Source organism: Laetiporus sulphureus (genome assembly GCF_001632365.1).
Source record: "Laetiporus sulphureus 93-53 unplaced genomic scaffold LAESUscaffold_18, whole genome shotgun sequence".
In the NCBI taxonomy this organism is placed as follows: Eukaryota; Fungi; Basidiomycota; class Agaricomycetes; order Polyporales; family Laetiporaceae; genus Laetiporus; species Laetiporus sulphureus.
The window spans coordinates 1-22623 of record NW_024468527.1 but is presented as its reverse complement, the minus strand read 5'-3'; the positions used below and the strand labels follow the sequence as shown (position 1 = coordinate 22623).

Below are 22623 nucleotides of genomic sequence, written 5' to 3'. Positions count from 1 at the left end.
GCTGATACTGCTGTGTATCTAAAGCTGCCCTCCAATCGATTAGGGGATCTGAGTACAGTACTTTTCCATACAGCTCGGCTTGTTCTAGCCCTTCCCGATGTATCTCTGCTTCTCGTATTCTCTCCAAATTGCCTTCATCGTCGCCTTTCCGCCGGAGTCAAGAGCAGAAACCATGATGGCGTCGCGAATATGTTCCCCGAGCATATCGCAAAGCGCAAACAAGCCAGGCTGCAACTCCTTGCGTACTTGTGTCGAGACATGGCAAAGCGGGTCATTGACTGCCTCGACGTATGCCACTAAAACATACGCGCCGTGCTTCGAGAATGGACGTGCTAGCGACGCGGGCTTCTGAAGCTCAGCAGCTTGATTGTGGGTGCGAACGATAGTCTTCGTCGTCAGTGTTGTTATCAATCTTGCCAAGGTCTTACTCTCCTCGGCTGATAGTGGCTGATGGACATTGATCCATCTTGGAAGGGTACTCGCGACCATCTTGGTTTGTTTAGCTGCTAGCTGTGGACGCGGAGCCCGCAATGAGCTGGTGAGTTGCCGCAGAACCATACCAAGATGAGGTAGAGTTTTAGTAACCAGATCGCGGCGCAGGCGGATAAGTCCGCTGAGGATGGCAACGATTTCATGGAAGACAGCCGGTTCTGTGCTAGGATCATGCTCATCTGATTGGGCGAGAAGCTGTCCTAGTATTGACCAGATGGTGGACATGTCCGCAATGCGAATGGACACGGGCTGACAAGCGGGTTGAGCAATGTTGCGCATAGAACGATAGATGACGATCCCTTACTCGATCATTGAGATGTCGGCTCAATAACCCAAGAACCTCACAGCGCAGAGCAGGCGATTGGAGGTAGTCGGAGCAATCGGCAACCATGTTGAGACATCTCGTCATGAAATTCCCTGTGATCTTTGCGGTACCTATGTTAAAAATTTGAACGGAGAATTTCGAAGACACGTTGCAGTGAGACTGACCTTCCGGAGCTTCGTGTAACAGTAAAGCAGAGAGGCGAATGAAGCAGATCTGATCGCCTATTGAATGGCCAGCACCAGCCGAGAGGGCCTCAAATACCAACTCCAATATGTAGGAGAAGTCTTCCGACGTCAATTTTCTGGATGCTATTGCCAGCCTTGCATTCAATAGCTCCACTTCTATGACACATTGGGTAACCTGAGGGTCCAGAGACAGAACTAAACGTACCTTTAGGGCCGCACAGGCGACATGATGCGAGGTAGGCCGTTATGATGTATCCCAGATGCGCTTGGTGTTGCTCGTTCACATGCACGCTCAATTCTTCCAACAACAGATCCAAAACACAATGACACGTGTCCGCTGGATTGGAAATACCAGTACCTGCGAGTAACCGAGCGACAAGAGGCCGGGCAAATTTCGGCATCCCAGTAGCTTGAGAAAGCGTATTAGCGCGAATGACCTGGGCAAGCAGCGAGATGCTCACTGTCAACCTGCAGCCACCGATCCAAAGCTAGAACGCGAGACCATGATCGGAGTAAGTCAACTTGATCCAAAAGGTCAGGACTCATATTGGCTCCTTCCTGCGCCCATTGCAACATTCGCGTCGAATAGACAGCGATCAATCGCTCTTGTAGCTGTCGTAGCAATGTCCTGAATTGCGCTGAAAAGCTATTTTAAGGTCAGAACAGATATTCGGTGATGCACGAGCCGATACACTAACTCATTGGGTTGGTAACCAGATGTGAGTATATCGATGAACCGAAGCAAGCTCTTCTCACGTACGGCATGGTGAGAAGGCGATTGTCGCTGCCCCTGCAGCAGACCAACCATTCGTGTGAAGGCTTGCACAATGTCGACAACCACCGCGTCGTCACCCTTCTGAGCGTTCTTCACGAAGAAGCTAACGCGAGAAGATGAATGTAAGAACGACCGTAATTCATAGTCAGGACAGGGACGCACCTCAGCTGCAGCGCGGTAAGGTCCAATGTGACAGCGACGAGCGAAGTCGAAGCGGTATGACCAGAAGAAGCACCCAATGGGTGCTCCACGAGATAGTCATAATATAACTTTTCCGTCTGCGTCGCATTAGTGAGATCAATAATGGGAGTGGGATACGACTCACTGCCAAGTCTGAGATGCCCACCTCTGTGAGCGTGCGGCGTATGAACTCACGCAGAACGAACAGCGCGTGGGCTTTCGTGCTGTCGTCTTTATCCCCAGCATTACGCGCCGTCCCTAGAGAGACATCGCAAGCCAACGCTCTTCGTCGGAAATCTGCGCGCGTACTGCGTAGGAGATATTCTCCAGGGATATACAAGAGAATCTCGAAGACCGCATAAAGCCTTGCATGGTCCCCGTGGCGAACGTGAGGCATAGCACCATCACTCTTCAAAAGCGTTTCTAGGTTGATGCCATCGAGGTCCGACGTCTGAGCGTCAAGCTTAGCAAGGAGAGCATCTGATAGTCACATCAGGCTGATCCGCCGACATTTGTACCGGAAGCACGCTCACCTCTGAATCGATGAAGCTCCCAGATTTCCGCGTTGTGCAGAGCGGTCCTTACTATCGTAGCTGTGCTCAAGAAGTCACTTGTTAGGGATAATGAGCGCGAGTCAACCAGGTTATCGACGATCAATGCCGCAAGTTCTTTCAATTGGTCGGCCGTGGCAAGCGCGCTGACGTGCTTGTGAGATCAATAGCCCAGTCAGGGATTTCGCACTTACTTCACCGAAGGCATCTTTCTCGTCAACAAAACATGGAGGATGGCAACGGCGGCAGCCCCTTGACTATTCTCGTCCGCGAGATGTTGAACCTTGCCGCTCCATTTGGCGATGGACTTGTTGAGATGCTTCGTCAAATACCTCAAACACTCTCGCACGACGGCGTTGTGCGCCGCGATATCAACGACAGCTTCGTTCAAGCGCACACGAGCCTATTGTGCGATGAGCATATAAATTCACGGAGCGCCTTTTAAGGTAAGATCATGCATGACACTAACCAGCTCAAGAGAAAGCTCTGGAAGGATCTCCGCATTTGTGATATCTGGACACTTCTCCATGAGGCCCGCATCAAGTTGCACATCGAGCTGTAGCTTGGAAGCTGAGGTGAGACCATAATGCACGCGCAGCGCCGCCGCCGCCACAATTTGCGTTGCCCACGTATCTTGACGACCGTCTACTTTGATTGCCTTGAAGGCTCTCTTCACTGCAGTGGGTATTACTGCTGCATATGCTTCACTGATAGCGTTCCGTATCTCCAACCGAATATCCTCCAGGACCGAATGCATAGGCAGTGAGCTCAAGACGAGCATCGTTGCGCGGCCTACCAATGAGAACGTCACAGCTGCCCAGTCCTGGTCAACAGGTGCATCACTAGATGCGCAAGGTAAGGAATCCTTCTTCCGTTTCTTCCGTGCGCCCGTTCCATGATCCGCGTCTTTCATCTTCTGTTGCTCCTGGAATAGTTCATATGCAGCCCGGAAGCGATGTAATGCCGTCTCCACCACCTCCACAACCTGACCGGGGGTAAGGAAACCTTGGATGGCGGCAGATAATCGGTCGAAGAAGCTAACGGAGAGCAACGGACTGGACGAAACAAGCCGATAGAAGCTGCGAGGCTGTCCCGGGACAGCTAGGAGACTCTCCGTTGTGAAAGCATCGAACCAATACAAGATGACCGAGTTGATAGTTCGCGTCTTGGAATGGTAATCCAATAGCAAGCCCAAGTATTCAAGAGCAGCTTGGCTGCAGTTGGGTACCTGTATGTTTACGTTTGAACGTGGAAGAGTCACACCGAATGCATGTAAATACCATCGCGAGCCTGGGCCAGATGATAGTCAAGGCCGGCGATACGAGCTCGTAATCGATGTGCGTGATGATAGTGATTACCACCAAAGCAAAGCCCGTTTGTGCCGCTTCCCCTTCTGTAATTGATCGAATGCAGTTATGATTATGACACTACAAGCTGTAGGATGGCAGTTGACGCACCTCGCCAGGCCGACTTGAGAGCTTCCACAGCTAGGTCACTGTTTTGCCTTAGAATACGCGTGGCATTCTCATCCCTCACGTCGTATATGGCTTCTCCGTCGACGATGGCAAGTAAAGCGATTCTAGTGGGCCATACACTCGCGGTTCTATGTCCACTGTCCGACACCAGAAGTTCATCGCACAAGGCGAAGAATGCCGCTCCTGCCGTTTGAGTTTGAAGAGACAAAGTTCCAGATGTCTGTTTTGAGCTCTGGCTGAACAAGGCATTCTTATTACGTTTAATCGATTGGATGAACGATCCGAAGAGGCGCGGAATGACTTTCAGTACCACGTCCGGCATTTGAGACGTTGAGGTGAGGAGCGCTTCTTTGAGCGCAAGATCACATTTTGTATCGTCCAACGTACGCAAGACATCGACACTCAACAGAGTCTCGACACCCGCTGAATATATCATAGAGACAAGGCTTCTCTCCAGCTCACTGATATCTCCTCCGCCGATGCATTGCAGCCAGTGACCAAAATGATTCTGCAAGAAGGACAAATACAGCTGAACAGGGAGATTACATGTGAATGATGGAGATCCGTCGACAATTCATACCGTGCCGCACCTTCTTCTTGTTTGCCGAGTTGCTAAATCCACTTTGATATGCAGATACGATCAAGAGGGCCGCCGGCACATTTTGCTGATCGAGCAAAGTTGTCGTATCGAGTGATGTCTCCACGATATGTGCAAGCAATGCTCCGAAGCATTCCAGAAGGACTTCTGGGCTGAATTTAGGCACTGCCAAAGGCCACAGGACAGTCAGACACCGCGACACAAATGGATTCAATGCGACGCGTCTGTCAACGTCAAGGCGAGCCGATAATGAGAGGTATGAGGTTGTGATCGGAGCAAGAGGCGTGCGGTTCAGCAGAGGAAGAAGCCAGGTTTTGGTCGCGCGTGCTGACCCGCTCGTGTTCGTAGACATGACATTCGCGGAGAAAATGACATCGGAAAGAAGCTTCCAGTAGCGGAGATCAAGCTTGCAATTTGTGTCTCTACAAGGAAAAACGTTAGCATAGTAACTTTCCGGATCATATCATTAAGAAGAGATGCAGAAGCGTACTGACGTCTCCTTGTCCCTCAAAAGACGCGTCAGAAGCCATTCCACGACAACCTCGGCCTTGTTCGGCAAAGAGAGTGTTGTGTTAGCCCAAGCCTCTTGTGCGAGTTGGATCTTTGTCGGGCCGCCAGGGTGGGGAGGGTCAGACGATGCCTTCAGCGCTCGAACAAACTCCTGGGCCGAGCCGTGGCGAATGCTGGCCATACTCGCGTTTACTTGACAGCCTTATCGTCACTCTGAATGTGTCCAATAACTAGATAAAGGGGGAACTGCTGAGACAAAGTGTACTGCTCGTGGGTAGCTCGCTGTGGCCAATCGATTCAGACTTTGCACAGACCTTCCCGCGAGAAGCTTCTTGAGCGTCCAGCTCAGCGAACGCGTTCGTGAGAGGTCGCGAGGTTCAGCGACGGCAGCGGAGATTGCGTGAAAATGCAAGGCAGGGTCGCAAACGCTGAGAGTTACTCGTATCCCCGGAACTTGTGGCGAGCGAATAAGAAAAGCCTGAAAGCGGTCACGTGCCGGCAGGGTTGACCCTCCAGTGAATCCTCCGCGTTCGCAGTCTAGATTCGCGATGGCAAACGTATGTCTGCCTGGCAATATTGCATTCGCTCTCACCCCCCCGTCTGTTCCGATTTGCACGCACGGTAGCATATCCTTCACGTCCCGTTCACACCCAGATGATAGCATGCTAAATTCTGGCGCAAATCGGTCTGGATCGGCCTGAACCCAAGTCAATGGTCCCTTCCCCTCGTGTTCACCTCGCTTGACGATGGGTTATATAGGACGAACGAGCAGCGTGGAAGGTCTGCAGTTCCCTGGGCTTTCTGAAGCCTTCGCTCGTCCTGATCCTGGACTTACTCGGTATGCGGGGCCAATCCGCCTGATCAATGCGCGTCGACTGATTGATTGTAGGTGGTCTGGCAGTATGGTCGCGTATCTCTGGCTGGTATGGTACGAAGCACTAGCTAGGGCTGCCTCTCGACACTGGGCGTTGGCAGTCACGTACGAGGCGCACGAACAAGCGTATGCGACATTCTACGAGGTGTGTTGCCCTGGAGCGCGTCTTTGGCCAAGGTCGGAACACCGATCTTTCATATAGGTCGTCGGAGATAGCTCCGGAGGGCGGTATCACCCCCGGGTAGTCAGGCGCGTGCACCTGACGAGCAAGCACGGATCGACGCCGTACGCTGGAAAGTTGCTGCTGGGCGAAATTACGGACGAGGTCCTGAAAGTTCTCGAAGCGTACAGCGAAACGGCCGCAGAGCTGGTCAATTCGCACAACAAGAAACGCGGCATACACGAGTGGACATGCCACGACTGGGCGATCATCATTGCGAGAAGCTTAAAGGACGCACTTCTGCTCCCAGAGGTGTGCCCCTTGCCTACCCTTCATTTATCAGTTGCTGATGTCTATGCCGTGTGAAGGGCACCCTTGTCAGGGTGGAGAAGAGCGCTAGATTCGGCTGATGAGGATATATGTGCATATTCTGCCCGACCAATCCGGGTTCATTCCATTTCACTGAGACACATGATGCGTGAAGGAACGGATCTGCATTACGTTCATTATCAGCTTTCCAGTCGCTGCTCTGAAAATGTATTCCAGGTTTGATTTTGTCTTCCTGTTGGTCATCATCGCTCGTTTGGGGTGGAGTGACATGATTGGCTCCGCGGCATTTGTATTTCGGTTGGCATCTGCAGCATTAGGAGTTGCAATTGGTCGGTCTGTCTTATCATAGACGTCTCCACTGTTTTCTAGTACCATTACAATTGCATGTCGGTGGCCTGTGTTCTCCTATGTAACTCCCCTGTCTACTCGAGAACCCTTAACCCAGTGTAGCCCATTCGCCGAACTCGAAGAGAGTATTCGTGGCCTCAGCATATACTTCGCCAGTGCCCAGCAATGGTATCGACTAGCTGGCCGTATCTTCGAATCAAGATATATATGTATTCCGCAGCAGACATACTGGCTTAATCAGAAGGTGACCGTGAGACGAGGTGTCGACTCTGGATTACCTCGGCCGGGGCCGGTGGGCCTTCAGGCCTCAGGCCTCAGGAGTAAAAGCTATCTGAGACTATCTCCCTATCCCCACATCCTGGGCCCGTCCGGGTCGAGCGGATGGGTAAGACTGTTCGTCTACAGTACTGCGGTTTCGAGATTTCGCCGGTCAGATGAGACTGGAATGGCTTAGATAGAATCTCTGCAGTACATAGAGTCCCGGTTGACGTTCAACATGTCGCAGAGGGCATTGTAGGTCCCGGTTCAATGCTGCCGCATACTATTGGTCGGTTTGCCTCCGCCCGGTGTGTCCCTGGCCAGCTGAGTTTCAGGAACGGATCGGACCGGACCGCAAAAACCTAACCCAATATCGATAGCGCCCAACGCATATATCTCCACGGCGTCTGACCAATAGCTTCCCTGACAAAGACTAACTAGACAATATTCTCTAGGTATCTTGCATGTTTCTGCTTGATAGGCCACAGTTAACTCAGTGCTCGGTTTAGGCCGCCGGCAGTTAGGAGGATAAAGTCTGCGGTATCAGTGAACGGCACGTAGCACTTCATCGACATCTCCGGCCATCATGTCAGCGGCAGCCTCACCACAGGATCTGGATCTCGCAGGATGTAGTTCTCTCCAGCAAGAGGAGTGGCAGGTGCTCGAGGTGCGTAGCCGCGCCCCTCAATGGTATACACACTTGCTGATCACTTACCCTATGGCAGTCGATATACCCAGATTGCGTGTCCAGCGACATCTCGAGCGGCTCGGTCAAGCTCGAGATCCCCGTCGAGTTCTCCGAAGCGAGAACTGTTTCTATAGAGAATGACCATACCGTTTATTCCGCTGGAAATGTGCCGCCTTGTGGCTCATCATGTGGTGTCGCTGAAGTGCCTCACTATCTGTCGCTCACTAGCTTGCCGCCTCTGCTGCTGGATGTCCTCTTGCCACCGTCTTACCCATATCATCCTCCGATCATCACATCGCTGCATGCCACGAATTCGTGGCTACCACTCACCCTTGGATTGCAACGACGGTTGATTGAAATGTGGCAGGATGGCGAGGGCGTGCTCTACACTTGGGTAGAATGGATCCGCAGCGGCGAGTTTCTGGACGCTCTAGACTTAACCGCGTATTCGAGCGGGGAATCAGTCATCCAGTACGTCTGCTCAGCTTGTGTTGGCTAGAACTCATGCATATTGACTGGTTTGTTATTTAGTATCCTTCATCCTGCCCCGCACGTTCTCTTCCCTCTCCTCAAGGCCTATGACAAATCGACGCAATTTAGAAGGTTTTCTCAGACATCATATACGTGTGAGATCTGTCTCACGTCGATTAAGGGGGCGCGCTGTATCTTGTTATCATGTTCACATGTGTTCTGCCGTGCATGTTTGGAGGACTTTTGGAAATTGTGCATCGCAGAAGGAGATGTGGGACGTGTCGGGTGTCCTGATCCCCACTGTGTTAAGGCTGGACGGGAGGCAAACGAGGAGGAAGTACGGCGAGTTGTCATTGAAGAAGAGGTGAGGCGATGGAAGTGGTTACGCGAGAAACGAGAGCTCGAGAAGGGTAGGTCGGACTTATTGTTCAATCCTTGGTTGTTAAGTTACGAACGAATTTCTCAGATCCGTCCATTATTCATTGCCCTATGGCATTCTGTCAGAGGCCGGTGCGCAAGCCTTCAAACGTCGATGAAGGGTCTGGATGGGAGCGCTTACGGACGTGCACCGACTGTGGATATTCGTTCTGCGCTTACTGCAAACGGTCATGGTGCGTGCATGTCTTGCTCCTGTCGGACAGGAGCACTCAAAATCGTATTTCAACAGGCATGGACCCCTCTTAGACTGCCCGGTATCAGCGACCGAGTCGTTTGTGCTCGAGTACCTGGCATTGCCAGAAGATTCGCCCGAGCGAGTGCTGATGGAGCGACGATTCGGAAGAACGAACATGCGTAAGCTTGTGGCGAAGTATGAGGAGGAGCAGGCGAACAAACGGTGGCTCGAGCAGTCGACGATGGAGTGTCCCCGCTGCCATGTCCACGTCGAGAAGTCGCTGGGCTGCAACCATGTACGTCAACGGGCCGGCGCAGTCTGGACGTTCTGGGTGCTGACGATTGCATGTGCAGATGACGTGCGCAAAGTGCCGACAGCATTTCTGCTACAGGTGTGGTGAGAAATTACTGGCGCAGAATCCCTACGTGCATTTTTCGACACCGGGTAAGGCGTGCTACTCGAGATTGTTTGACTTTCAGAGCGTAGAGGACGCGGAGTGGCAGCCGGTAGAGGGATTCGATCTGTTGTAGCTGAGCCTGTGCTGAGCCGATCTGAGTCCGAATATGACGTTGATTCCACGCCGACGTTCGAAGCCCGATCGAGGCGGACATCGGGCGGCCGGTCGCGTGCTGGTCCGATTGGTGAGAATTTAAAGTCCGCCCGCTGGATGTGGCAACGCCGACTGTGTCCCGATATTCTGCATTTTCTTTCGTGCCTCCTATACTACGCCGTATATCTTGGTCGGTCTCTCTTGTTTCTTCGACGACCAGCCTCCTTCGTCTCTTTCGCGAGGCTGCGCGGGCATTCCCCGATACCACTTTGTCCATACCCCTCCCAGATCATCCCCATACCCTCCCTGTTTTCCTATCTCCCGCCCCTCACGCACACTCTGTATTTTTCAGTGAATCTACCCAACCACAAGGACAATGGAAATCTACACCACATCGTTTACTTATCCCCGCCGAGTGCGACCCGCTCATTCCCCCGCTTCGTCTTTCGACTTCCCCACCGCCCAAGAGCTCAGACGCGCCGAGTCGTACCCGCATCTTCCACAATACGCCAACAATCATAATCTTTCCGATCCTCAAGGGACTGTGTCCCCTTCCGACTATGACGCTGTTCAGAAGCTCTCGCTCATGACCATGGGGCTCCATGGCGTCCACGTTTCCTTTTCTGCCGTTGACCAAGGCAGGGCCTGGAACTTCCAGATTTCTGGCCCTTACCAGCAAGTCATGCTTGCCAGAGGCCTCATTCTCAAAGAATGCCCAGTTCAAGTACGTATATGCGCGTTCCTTGAACTATGCTGCGCTGACTTTAGCTCGCTTAGAATCGTGCAACCATCAAAGTGGCGCGCTCGGAGATCCTCGACTCCCCCTCGTCCAAGCCAAGTTTGAAGCCTGAAGTCCGAAAACGCCTGGATGATATCGCATCTCACACGTTGGCGCATATCGCAGTGGTGAACAGTCCCTTGGCGCTGTCGACGCGTACATTGCCCGATGGCATCAGTAATAGTGCCGGATGGTCTGGACTTGAGACGGAGCGTGTATGCGAGCTGGTGATCACGGGCACAGGAGATTCTGTAGATCTTGCCCGCGTTCGGTTGTTGGTTATGTTGGATGAACTGGTACGTGGTGATAATGCGCCTCAATCCTTGGTTGCTCATGTTACGTTTAATAGAGCGGTCTCCATGCCGAAGCTTGTGAGATCGATCGCACCCTGCATGCTGTGGTTGCGGGCAGGAAACGTGCCGTTTTGCAGTCTATTCAGGAGGAGACGGCGACGAACATCTACTTCCCGTCTCCTCTTCAGGGCGTGATTGGCCCGGACTACAGCCAGACTCCTGTCAACGCATCTCCCTCAGCGCAGCTGAGCAAGCTGAATGCAAACACACTCTGGATAACTGGGGAGTTCTTTGGTGTCCAGCGTGCGCGCGACATGCTGTTTCAGGTGTCAATGAACAAGGTATGAATGATTCATAACATACAAGCGGTGCATTGAGACCATGATCGACGTTACAGAGTAAACAGATCCTGTCTAGGGACAGCGCACTCCTACCTCGCAAGATGGACTGGATGGTCACTGAACGTGCGGATGATCTGAAGGCGCTCATGCACGACAACGCCACATTCATCCAATTCCCTCCCGTTGGCAGTTCTACAAGCCTGCTCACCGTGTACGGGGATCACAGGGTGAATATTCAAAGAACAATCCGTTCGATCATGCAGCTGGTATGTGTGGCTTGCTGCTGACTTTTCTCAGCTCCTAACCGTGGACAATAGGCTTGCCAATTCTACGTTGCCTCGTTGTGGCTTCTTCCCGCTCAGTTCAACGTCTTGATGCCCTCTGCCAGCTTGAACCCTACTCAAGTGACGGCGATTTTGAAGCAGATATCGTTCGCTTCGGGTGCAGAGGTGGTCTTCAAGGGTATGTGTTTCGAGATGCACGGCCTTGAGCATGAGGTTCGTGCCGCGATCTCGATGTTGTTGGACCTCGAAATCGTAAAGGTACGCTTTCTTCCGATTGCCCCCGTCATTGTACCTGTCACAGATCTGATCTTCGTGATGGTTATAGCAATTCCATCATGAGATCCGCTTCCAGATCGAGCTTGCGAATGAGCATAGGGAGTTCATCAGCGGTAAGAAGAATGGCAAGATCAACAAAATCATGCAGACCACCAACGTCAAGATCAAGTTCGAGACGTTCAATGAGCACAACTTCCTCATCGACATTTCTGGAAACGACCTGTCTGTCTTGCAAGGTCTAACACTCCTCCAGGAAGAGCTGCCTGCGGAGATTTCGTTCCACGTGCCCGAATCCTATCACAAGCGAATCATTGGTGTGGGTGGTCGTAGCATTCAGCGCATCATGAAGAAGTACGGTGTATACGTTAAGTTCTCGAACGCGGAGGAGTTTGCGGCCATGGGTGGTTACAATGACAATGAGGACAATGTCATTGCGAGGACCCCGGCGAAGAACGCGATGAACCTGGAGAACCTGAAGCAGTCTGTGATGGAGCTCGTCAACCCGAAGGTTAGGCCGCTTTATGTTCGTCTTCAGGCGTCGTAAGTCTGACTAGAATTGATTTAGGACAAGGACTACATGAACGAGACGGTCTCTATCCCAAGAAAGTATCACCGCATCCTCCTCGGCGAGAAGAGTATCTTCATTCATGACATTGAGGCAAAGACGAACTCGTCCGTGCGCTTCCCAGACAAGGAGACTGCGTCGGACCTGGTTACCATTTTTGGGCCCGAGTCTCAAGTGCATATTGCCGCGACAATGCTGCTGGTATGTCTCATTTACACCTTGTCCGTCCATTGGCTAATTTAATGGCGTGAAGGACCATGTACCTTTCGAAGCCGACATGGCTGTACCGCCCCATCCCGAGTTACCTCGCATTTGCGCATCTTCTGACTTTGTAGCGTTCACCGAGCGCGTCAAGCGTGACTCTCAAGTGATCATCTCTCCCAATATCAAGCTACCGTCTCCTGGGCTCTCTACTGATATATCGTCCGAATGTTCGTTCAAGTTCCGGTGCCAACGTAGCAACAGTGACTTCTTAGTGACCGCCCGCGAGATGCTCGAGCAGTTCTTGATTAGCCACAACGCGCATGTCTATCCCTCTGCAACATCTAGGACACATCAACGGACAGACTCGTTCACGGATGCCTTTCCTCACTTCGATAGCAAGGTTCTATCCACGGCGAGAACCCGTCATCAAAGTAAGCTGCACTTTTTTTTAAACCCATTCTGTGGTTCTCGTCATTCAATGTTGAACGCTTGACACAGACTCGGCTGATCTTGGACGCCCTTCCGAGGCTATGATTGATAGGCGGCTACGACTCGCAAGCTCGTCACCGGATGTAAAGGCGCTCTTCAACAACTCCCCAGCGCCAGCATATATTTACCACCTGGAGGAGGAGGAGGACTTCGAGTCGCAGCCCAACTATGTGCCGGGACCGTCCACCGACTACTGGACGCCATTGCCTCCGATTGTAAGTCCCTATGATGCTCTAGGCTCTCACTTTACCGACCCTTGACATCATCGCAGGGTTCAGGTGTTCCAGCACGGACGAGACACGGCGAGGACGCGATCAAGCGAGGCTCCGATCCGTTGCTAGAGTCCAAGCTCAGGGACCAATTAACAAAGCCGCGCTCACTGACCAATCGTGCTCAATCCCTCGACCTCACGTATTCGCTGACACGCATCAGCGAGGTGCCCCGCTCTTCGGGTTTCTCCCGCCCGGACTCGCCCGAGACTGCGACCGGAGCTGGCACGGGAACAGGCGGGAGCTCCAGTCCGATCTCTGCGACAGCCCCGTCTTTTCCGAGCGTGTACGGTCCGCCAGCCGCTGCTCGCGGTGGTGCCGCGGCCAGTTCTCCGATGATTCGCGCCGGGCTCGTCATGGACCAAGAAAGCGTGGAGGAAGTTACAAGAGTGATCTCAAATATTCACCTTTAAATTCTTTTGAATGGTCATTGAATCGTCGGTAACGGGACTGGCGCCTCGTCACCCGAATCAATCCGTCATGCTTCAATCTCACCCACTCGAATTTCATGAGACGATCCAACCCGCCTAACAGTAAAAAGGCGGAGGTTCCAACAAGGACGGACTAGTCCGCTTGTCCTATTTTCTATTTGCTTCGTTCGCCTCTGTGCCTATGCGCGTCATTGCTCGTCCTCACGCACCTCATCGCATCACATCCTGTCTACCTGCCTTGTCCGTCTCACGCTCAATCATACGCTACATATCTATGGCATTCTAGAGTTGTGTTCCTAACATCTATCTCGCTGAATCTTTGTCGTATTCGCTCGTCTAGTATTTGCTTAGTGGCGCTGTCCTCAATCGCGACGATACATGTAACATACGATGGCGTCCAAACTACGGTGGTTGGCTGGTCTTCCGTTAAATATTCATATCTTTATCATCACCCTTTGCTCTGTGGGCAGACACGTGGACCTGTCCGCAACGGAAACACCGCACAGTCGCATGCTCGGTTGCCGCAACCAAACAATTCGGAATATGGTGTTCATTGCATGAGTTACGACATCTTTGTTCTATGTAGTTGCGACCGATTGCCCTGTAACAACGTTCACGAGAGCGGCCTGCATCACACATCCATCGCGAAACCTAGACACCGCCCAACCACAACGTGTTCTACTGATGTATATCGCACAAGATTTCCGAATGATTCCCTCCGAATTGCTGTTTTGATGAGGCCAGGTTTAGGTCTTAGCTGCGCAGTGTCACAGCAAAACACGACGACTGACGTGCATCTTGCGACGTGGTATATCTAACTCCAATTGTAAATAGATAGTGCAATCCTCAGGTTACATCGCAGCCAAAACGCACTCGGAGTACAGCACATTAAATCGCTTAATATAATGACTGTGTAGCGGCGAGAACCAGCTCAAGCCGTCTTAATTCCCTCGCGGGCCACCCAATCCAACCAAGACCCCTGGTAATTTGCCAGGCTGCGAAAGATGTCACCTTTCACACGGGAGAGAAAGATGTGCTCGCACGTACTTCGTGTATCCGTTCCGCTTGGCAATGTCACAGGCCGTGGCTGCTCGCTTGCCACTTCGGCAGTAGAAGACAATCTCCTGATCTCTGTGAGGCTTCTGAAATCCGTATTTCTCCTTGAACGCGGCCGCGTCAAGGTGCAGTGAGCCTGGAAGCGTGGAGAGGGGCAAGTTCACAGAGGAAGGAATGGAGCCCTGTAGCACCTCGTCCGGCTCACGTACGTCGACCAAATAAGTTTCCTATGGTATTGTTGAGGCTAGCGTAATGAAAGGGTATGTAAGATGAAACACACTGGACTTGGCTGCAAAGTCTTCGGCTTCAACTCCTCGTAACTCAAGATCTTCGCGTCCCAATCGCGTCTCAGATTGTCCTGAGCCTCCAACGCTTCTTTGAGCTTTGGGGTTGGTTTCGTTGACTCATACCGAGCGATGTGCGCGAGACGAGGAAGAGGAACTCTCGCTGTGAAGAGGATCGACCTCGACAGAATAAGACCCATCGCGGGGGTTCGTGCTGCAGCGGTGCGCAACATTCTGGCAGTTTATGAGGCGGCGACGAGATGGAAATTGGATCAGTGCCTTGATAGATGGATCGAACGGCGGCGAGGGTGCTGCAATAGTTGCAGACGATGGCGGTATGCGGCAGAGACGCGCGCACTCGCCATGATCGTCTTTGAATGGCGTCACATGCTCAGGTCATGTGACCTGACGAGCTGGCTGCTGCGGGAATTTGCGATTGGCTCGCGCACAAGTGCCTCACTCAAATCATTGTTGAGGCGTCCTCTGCCCCCTACTGCCATCCTCGTCGTCGCCCGCCATCTGCTGTCACGATGCCTCTTCCTCCCTGTCCTGGCCTCAGTTATTATCATGATGACTGTCGGAGTGGATCCTATGCGAGTGGGAGCGTGGTTCTCAACAAGCTCGTATCGGGTCCTCTTCGCCGAGTCACTCACTCACCTCGCACCTCGAGGTCTGCTGAAGCATCGAACCGGTATTCTGTCTCATTCTGCATTCACTTCTTCTACCGTGCAATATCGGTGCTTCTTTCTGTGGCTCCTTCCATCTTCATATGGCTTCTCGGCCAACTGTAATATGCCGCTTTCTAGTGGGTCGTAGGCTATCCGGTACGTCAGATTCTGTGTCATCATACCACGAGGTGAGTGTACGTGTGGCGGGCAGGGGAAGTGCGAGCGTAGTTCTTCGAATCTGAACCTGCCCGGAGACTTAACGCCTAAGTGTTACTAATCTGTGCTGGCCGTCTTCGACGACCGCTGCGGTGCCGGTATCGGTCGCCCCAAGTTGTCCGCACATTGCTTCAAATGGTCGGCCATCAACACAATCCTGACCCTTACGCTCTTTTTCGACCGACAGCAATATAAGCATCACTATCCATACATTGGACTTTGGCCTGCATCCATTATTGCAGTGTCAGTTTCATTGCAACACAACCTGACTTACATCACAGAAGAGCATTTACGGCCTTTTCCCGAGAACGTACTCATCTGTTTATTGTTGAATGGGACTCGACCTCCAAGTCTACCGCCCAGAGGTTTCGCTTCCTCTTTGTCGATCTCCTCACCCGCAGCTCCCTCAGCACGATTGCTTGCGCTCGTTTGGCCGTCCCTCACGTGCAATGTGACACATATTGTCACAATAAGTCACAAGCGCTGTGTCCTCACTTCGTCACGCCGACGGTTTCTCCTCCCCGAGTGACTTCGCAGTCATGGAGATGTCCATGGATATGTCCTCCTCAATGACAGCGACCATGGCCTCCACTATGGTCATGTCAAGCTCTACAGCAAGCTCTGCAGCTGCCTCGGTGACATCATCCAGCATGTCGAGCATGGACATGTCATCTATGGGCGATATGGTCGCCTACCTGCACTTCACGCGTGGAGACTACCTCGTATTCAAGGAATGGAGGCCCTCTTCGCGTGGTGCTATAGCTGGCGCATGCATTGCTTTAGTGGCTTTCTCTATCTTCGAACGTTGGGTAGCAGCCATGCGCTCCCTGCTCATAGCGCATTGGCGGAGGAGGTTCGCGCATTTACTATCACTTTGTTGGGCAGGTTCTCATTCCTTGTTCTCAGGGCACTGGCCATTGCAGCGTCGCGGGCTACTGCTTCCGAATCCAAATCCTCAGCCCCCACGAAGGAGAAAGCAGCGACGGACGTGGAGGAGGTCAATGGCGTTAATAGTCTGAGCAAGTACCCAACTGCATTCGCTATCCGGCGCGCCCCGCGCACCGTCGAACCCTTCCTCGTGTCTCACGATCTCCCCCGCGGCTTCCTGTATGCGTTCCACGCCATGGTTGCCTACGTGCTGATGCTAGCAGTCATGTGGGTGCTGTTCCTGCCTCTGATGGCGCTCGATTCCCGAGTACTATGCTGACGCGGACCTGACTCGACCGAATAGGACGTTCCAGGCGGCGTATATCATCTCCATACTGATAGGGCTGGGTATCGGAGAGGTCGTGTTTGGCAGGATGGGATCAGGAGACGCCCACTTGTTGCATTAACAACAGCCACAGAAGTTGTCCTTTACTCGCTCGTTTTCTGCAGTCTTGTGGTCTTGTGTCTATCCTTGCTACACATGCCTTCTTCGCAGGATGAATTGCTTAATCTGTAGGATGGACTAGATGGATGTATTCCGAATGGACTCGGCAGCAACACGTGCCGTACGCTGGCTGACACGCCAAGCTGCGGGTTTCATAGGCTTTGCGCTTGAACGTACACCGTCGGACTGCCGATGTTGCCTCGACAAGGCCGTTCAACTATTCCTCAGGGTGCGCTCCTAAGGCCTAAGGTCTCACACGCACGCCACGTGCTAGCATCTCCATTGTTGTCCCCGCCGCCGCATGGTATTCAGCTGGGACGTCCCTACCGTGTTTTCCCCCAAATCCCTCTCACTCATTCGAGCACTTTGAAACATGATGCACGAAGGCGGACAAGACTCCAGCGCTCGCCCTCAGCCAGAAGAAAGCCAAGACATTTGGACCAAGCATAAGTAAACAAACGAGAAATAACTTTTTACAACCGGAATCGGTGGCTGAGAGTCCGCAATGTCACCATAAAATCTGGCACCCCCTCCTCAAGGCGGGATTTCCCTGCTAACGCCCCATCACCCAGCGTTGCAGATCCAGCTTATCCTTCCTATCTTATCTCCTGTCCCCGTACAGACTAGGGAGCCATGCGTTTCACCACTGTCGCATTCATGGGCGGGCTGTTGACCGCGGTGTCCGCCCACTTCCACCTGCAGTATCCAACGCCGCGTGGGGTTTTCAACATGCAAAATGAAGTCAACTTCTGTGGTAGGTCCACATTTTTCTTGATTCTATGGTGACGAGTACTGAATGAGTGGCTTCCATCGGTGCAGATAGTTACATTGATGTCACGGACAACCGGACGACGTTCCCTCTGAACAGCGCAATCTACTCGCTTACTAGCGGACATCCGGACTGGACGTGTGGGTACTTTTGCGTCTCATCTTTACTTGCTTCGGCGACAGGTACTTATGTCCGATTTCGTATAGTTGGCGTGGCCATCTCAACGGTATCGAACCCGACGAGCTTCAACAACTTCACCAACTTGAACGGGTCGTTCCAGTACGTCGTGAACTACTTCAAGGAGACAAATGCGGAGGGCGCATTCTGCGGGCCGATCGACATCGCGGCATCGGGTGTTGAAGGCGTGGAGGATGGCGCCAACGTCACGCTGCTGTTCGTGTTTGACGGCGGCGATGGCACCTTGTATCAGGTCGGTATTTTGCGTATCTCTTCCGATTCTCGGTGCTATTGTGTGGCCTCTCGTACACGTTCGCTGACTGTTGCTCGCGTTCATACAGTGCGCGGACCTGACCCTGAGCTCGGACGCCACGGTCCCCTCGAACGTCTCCTGCACGAACGCGACGTCGTCTTCCAACTCGACCACGAGCTCCTCGGTGAGCGGGACCGCGACTTCCTCGACGGCGTCGTCGACCTCGACCAGTCATTCGTCCGGCGCGGCTAGCGTTCGGTCGGTCATGGGCGTCAGCGGGTTGTTGGCCGCGGTCGCCGGTATTGCGATTGCCCTTCTTTGAACGCTTGCGGTGGCAGAAGCACGTCGTCTATTTATGCTGCATATGTCCATCCCTGTCTGGGTTATGCGGTGTACATGGGCTGCCGTGCTAATAACGGAGAAATAAATAATGCATTAAATCGCTGTGAAAATGAGTCTTGCGGTCCTGCTGCAAAGGTACTTAGTGCAGATCGATTCTTCAACGCAAGAACGCAACGCATTTGGCCGGGAGAGTATAATGGATGGGCGGAATCAATGCAAGCACTTTACCCGCATTGAAAACGAACCGGTTGGCTTTGGGGGTCACTTTGAATGTCATTTTGTGTATGCTCTGCATAGCCATGGAGCGTCTCAGGGGAAAAAAGAATTTGTAACCTGCCCGTTTGGGATGCGAGCATGTGACCGCGTCGGGCGACGACTACTAGAAGGCGCAATTTGAAGCAGACCTTTATATTGCCTGTCGTCGCTCCCTCAGAAAAGGCGATTTAATAGGTCTGCCTAGGGGAGACAAAGGCTGCCCTCTTAGAGCTTGTCTTACTTACGTTCTTTCCTGCATGTGGAGCGTTTCTCTCGAAATGCGCGATTACCTTATTCTGTTTCCCTCGTTTCACGCGCAGCACCCTGGCAGTGCTTCGTTCTCACCTGCATACACCGGAAACTAAGGGATTATTTCGATGGCGTCCGACGGGAAGGTTCAGTTCGATGTTCTGCGCATACTCACAGAAGCGCAGACATGATCAGAGAGGAACGAAATGCTATGTTCATGACTTCCGCTGTAGCGCTGCATTGACTCGCTCCTCAGGCCTTGGTCCAATCATTCACTCATATCAATTCGGTCAATGGAAAGGAAACCAGAGTCCTCATACTGGAAGCGTTCGACGTGTGGCTCCAGACGCCGCATGGCAGGCTCACTGGGAATCCAAAATTACTCAACACGCTGCATGCGGCCAGTCTGCTGCGAGACGTTGCGTCCTGCATGGCGCGCGGATCTTCACGGATCGAGGCTCAGGATGGATGATATCGAAGAGATGCACAACATCACGATGACCTCGGTAGCATCGCACAAGATCTACGGCATATCACAGACGATTAACTCGAGACTGCCAACTGGGCTAAATGCGTGTAATCCCTCTCCTATCGATAGCTGTTCTCGTTGCGATTGGGCATCGGGCTTGATGTTGAAAGCAGAGCGGACTCTGGGCGAGCGTCTGATCCAGTTCAGGGGATTGGATCGTATTATACCGTGCAATAGTAGGTTGCATACTTGCTCTGATGGCTATCTGTCATCAGCGGAGTTATTGTCTTTACATCGTGGTCAAGGCCTCGAACTGCTATAGCGAGACTGCCATTGGTCCAATATCATATTTTGACAAAAAAGTGTCCGTGGCTAAGCACGGCGCCTCGAAGCTATTCCGGCCATCCTCTGCCCCCCCTTCGTCCCGTTGGCAGTGCAAAGAACTGCGGTGTTTGTTGAGGTACAGCCCACCTATGATGCTATGCAGAACAGTGGTCTTTCCGTTCCCAGAATCATCGCGAACTTGGAAGCGGTGCAGCAATGTGCGCAAAGCCCTTAGTCGGGCGCCGTATACGGGAGAATTAGATGAACTTCCCGTGTTCTGCACGATGTAATGCGCGTGAGCCGTTGAGACGCAATTGAAGATGCACATGCCAAACTTGAAAAAACGAAATGACTGCGCTGTGCATGTCGCGCCTCGTCGTTTCTTCATGTCTAGAGCCGCCCAGATACACATGATTCTGCCTTATCGACTGCTAATTACATCGCTGGGCTGTGTGTTATCAATAAATGGGCGGTGCGAGTACAGCACCTTCGAAAAGCACACCAGTTGACCGATTGTGTGTGTGCACTCAACATGGCTGTGTAGCACCTGCATTGCATGCGGCTATGCGGGGGCAGTGTGTGCGTATGGAAACACGTTGCAACGTGACGAGACTGATACATATATCTCGAAAGCCGGCCTGGAAACTGAAACCTACGAGCATCTGCCCCGACTCCAAGATGGCACCATCGCTATGGCGTCCTCCGAACTTGAAAAGCACCTGAAACGCGACACGAAAGTTTCAATGAACAACGAGGATGACGTGCAAAGGTTTGCGCCAACGGTGAGTGGGAGAGCTTTGTGCGTACGTTAGCTTTGAAGCTTTATGCATTGTGTGCTACGCTGTGTTAGGTCAAGGGCAAGAAGAGTAAGCGGGCCAGGTGGCCACGAGGACTCTGCCACGATTTTCGGCCCGATCGAAGATGGTTGATTACGTTCTCCCAGTGGGGAGAACGTGATCGACCATCATCTTTGGGCTGACGATTGGGCTTTGAGAAACTGCAGGCTCGTCTGCCTAGTGTGGTACCCTCCAAGTCGCTTCCACTTGCACAGGACGATCTGGATCGATAGCGTCGATGGCGTGAAAGCCTATGCGAAGATGCTGAAACAGACGCCTGAGCTCAGAACGGGAGAGGCTCCGGTGTCTAGGAATTGATAAAAGGTACGTAACTGAACTATACGATAACCTGGTAGTGCTGCTGCATTTCCTGCCTGGTACCGCAGAACGCCGCAGAACATCGCATTTTGCAGCACCAGGCAAGTAATGCAGCAGTGGGGCCTCATTCGAGCCCGAACGCGCATCCGCCAATCGCCACGGCACGTACATGTCGTCCCTTTGCGGGGCATTCCCGTCATCCTTTATGGGGGGCGGAATGTGAGACGGAGGAGGCACGATCCTCGAACGTGTGTTGTTTCCTGCAGCACTGTAGTGCGTGAGTATCAAGTAGACTACACAATTACTGAAATGTTCCGCCCACAGAGCAGTGTTGCGAACGCGCAACAAAGAAAAATGGAAGTCACAGAGATCGCTCTGGGAAAAGAATCAAAGAGCACAGAAACGACGACGGAAAACACAGTACATGTTGAAGAGGGCCGGAGAAAATGTATAAATGTATACCGCACAGAGCGTAATGAATACAGCACAGAGCGCCACAGCCATTAATTGTCACGGCGAGGGAAAGCAATGAGCGGTACGGGAAAAGGACCAAGTGTATATATATATGAAGCTTTGAAGAACAAAGCGGGAGCGTGCAAAAGTGGTGCATGGAAAAGCACGAGCGTTATGTAGTGGTGTCCAATGAGGAATGGTGTATGTAAGCGGCTCAGGTCCTGTCAATAGCCAAATATAAATATTCGGGCGGGGTACAGGCCTCCGGAGACGCGCGATCGGGCGGCGAGAGGATAATCAGCCTTACGCGTGCGGCCACCGAGGGCCACCGACGCTCGCGAGCCAGCACAGTCAGCAACCCTACACTTCGACTGCAATCCATCCAGCAATGGAGCTCCCAGGACGAGATGCATGTGAACATTGCCTCGACCGCGGCCATTCGCAGGCGGTCGTACGCATGCCATCTCAGCTTGCACGTCCCCACGGCATCATGGCTATCACGCCTGGTCTGTGCCGTCCTCCGAGACCGATCAATCGCACACTGACTGGGTCTTCAGTCAAGCTCAGGGGCGAGGAGCCATCGATGATACCGCATGCACGAGACAAAATTGCGTCGCCCGTCGGCATCGGCGCGCACGCGCACGCGCCCGCTGCAGCACCGCCGCACCACACACGTCGCCGACCTGACCGCAGCTTTAAGCAGTGCAAATAGTCTGCGTGGCGCATATACCCGATTCCCGCAGCGTTCTCAGTCATCATCATCCTGACTCCATCCGGATCCCGATACCTTAATATTGCCGTGCCTCGCGGCTTCCATACCCTCCAAGTTGCCTGCGCACATCCGCCGCACAGCCATACCCGACGGATCCGCCGTCACTAACGCCGCTTGCATATCCTCGACTCCGCCCCTGTCAAGCAAGCAATCTCATTTAGGCACGTCCGTTCTGAAGACCCCATCAGCATGTGGTCTCCATTCGGACGAAACACCATCGACCAGCCATGGGAGGTGGTCGGCTTCAAGAGCGTCGAGCCCGTGCCGACATTCGACGACCACGACAGTGAGTTTGGCTATGCGATCGGAATCGCCTCACACTGAGCTTTTGCAGACCTGGACATCGTGCGCGCGAGCCCGATTGACATCAGCGCGAAGAGCGTGTTCGACGTCAAGCCGCCCTTCGTGCGCGCGAGCGCAGACGCTGCCCACCCGCGCAGGTTCGACCTCGAAAGCGCGCTGCGCACCGCGCGTTCGCGCCTGCTGAAGGAGGCCGC

At 52.9% G+C, this 22623-nt stretch overlaps 8 protein-coding genes across 8 annotated transcripts; 6 read left to right on the top strand and 2 right to left on the bottom strand.

The window, feature by feature from the left end:
* Positions 1–84: 84 nt before the first annotated feature.
* LAESUDRAFT_774312 (uncharacterized protein) lies at positions 85–5272 on the bottom strand (the record flags this gene model as incomplete). The annotated part of the gene is made up of 15 exons (XM_040913819.1): positions 85–741; positions 797–927; positions 982–1158; positions 1208–1411; positions 1464–1607; positions 1717–1880; positions 1940–2055; positions 2103–2437; positions 2491–2654; positions 2703–2911; positions 2978–3736; positions 3789–3901; positions 3966–4512; positions 4574–5003; positions 5076–5272. 15 exons carry the CDS (start codon positions 5270–5272, stop codon positions 85–87), a joined length of 4347 nt encoding a protein of 1448 aa, XP_040764496.1.
* Positions 5273–5686: 414 nt separating this feature from the next.
* Positions 5687–6987, top strand: LAESUDRAFT_678708 (uncharacterized protein). Its single transcript, XM_040905686.1, has 5 exons — positions 5687–5798; positions 5851–5929; positions 5981–6110; positions 6168–6437; positions 6494–6987. Exons 3-5 carry the CDS (start codon positions 5994–5996, stop codon positions 6533–6535), a joined length of 429 nt encoding a protein of 142 aa, XP_040764495.1. The 5' UTR covers positions 5687–5798; positions 5851–5929; positions 5981–5993; the 3' UTR covers positions 6536–6987.
* Positions 6988–7580: 593 nt separating this feature from the next.
* Positions 7581–9453, top strand: LAESUDRAFT_725515 (RWD-domain-containing protein). The gene is made up of 6 exons (XM_040908833.1): positions 7581–7728; positions 7787–8220; positions 8281–8630; positions 8687–8831; positions 8888–9128; positions 9187–9453. The coding sequence occupies exons 1-6, from the start codon at positions 7648–7650 to the stop codon at positions 9361–9363; spliced, it is 1428 nt and encodes a 475-aa protein (XP_040764494.1). The 5' UTR covers positions 7581–7647; the 3' UTR covers positions 9364–9453.
* Positions 9454–9522: 69 nt separating this feature from the next.
* Positions 9523–13767, top strand: LAESUDRAFT_725514 (uncharacterized protein). The gene is made up of 10 exons (XM_040908832.1): positions 9523–10107; positions 10161–10457; positions 10511–10795; positions 10852–11061; positions 11113–11337; positions 11405–11863; positions 11921–12121; positions 12174–12555; positions 12623–12828; positions 12885–13767. The coding sequence occupies exons 1-10, from the start codon at positions 9760–9762 to the stop codon at positions 13293–13295; spliced, it is 3024 nt and encodes a 1007-aa protein (XP_040764493.1). The 5' UTR covers positions 9523–9759; the 3' UTR covers positions 13296–13767.
* A 477-nt stretch (positions 13768–14244) lies between these two features.
* LAESUDRAFT_652699 (Rhodanese-like protein) lies at positions 14245–14853 on the bottom strand (the record flags this gene model as incomplete). Its single annotated transcript, XM_040904376.1, has 3 exons — positions 14245–14308; positions 14361–14596; positions 14650–14853. The coding sequence occupies 3 exons, from the start codon at positions 14851–14853 to the stop codon at positions 14245–14247; spliced, it is 504 nt and encodes a 167-aa protein (XP_040764492.1).
* Positions 14854–15976: 1123 nt separating this feature from the next.
* LAESUDRAFT_725511 (uncharacterized protein) lies at positions 15977–17068 on the top strand. Its single transcript, XM_040908831.1, has 3 exons — positions 15977–16390; positions 16444–16692; positions 16769–17068. Exons 1-3 carry the CDS (start codon positions 16077–16079, stop codon positions 16869–16871), a joined length of 666 nt encoding a protein of 221 aa, XP_040764491.1. The 5' UTR covers positions 15977–16076; the 3' UTR covers positions 16872–17068.
* Positions 17069–17345: 277 nt separating this feature from the next.
* LAESUDRAFT_725509 (uncharacterized protein) lies at positions 17346–18560 on the top strand. Its single transcript, XM_040908830.1, has 4 exons — positions 17346–17663; positions 17729–17818; positions 17885–18108; positions 18197–18560. The coding sequence occupies exons 1-4, from the start codon at positions 17543–17545 to the stop codon at positions 18428–18430; spliced, it is 669 nt and encodes a 222-aa protein (XP_040764490.1). The 5' UTR covers positions 17346–17542; the 3' UTR covers positions 18431–18560.
* Positions 18561–21742: 3182 nt separating this feature from the next.
* LAESUDRAFT_812447 (uncharacterized protein) lies at positions 21743–22623 on the top strand (the record flags this gene model as incomplete). Its single annotated transcript, XM_040914407.1, has 4 exons — positions 21743–21860; positions 21912–22065; positions 22315–22412; positions 22461–22623. Coding segments are annotated over 4 exons (531 nt in total), but the record flags the coding sequence as incomplete, so codon positions are not given.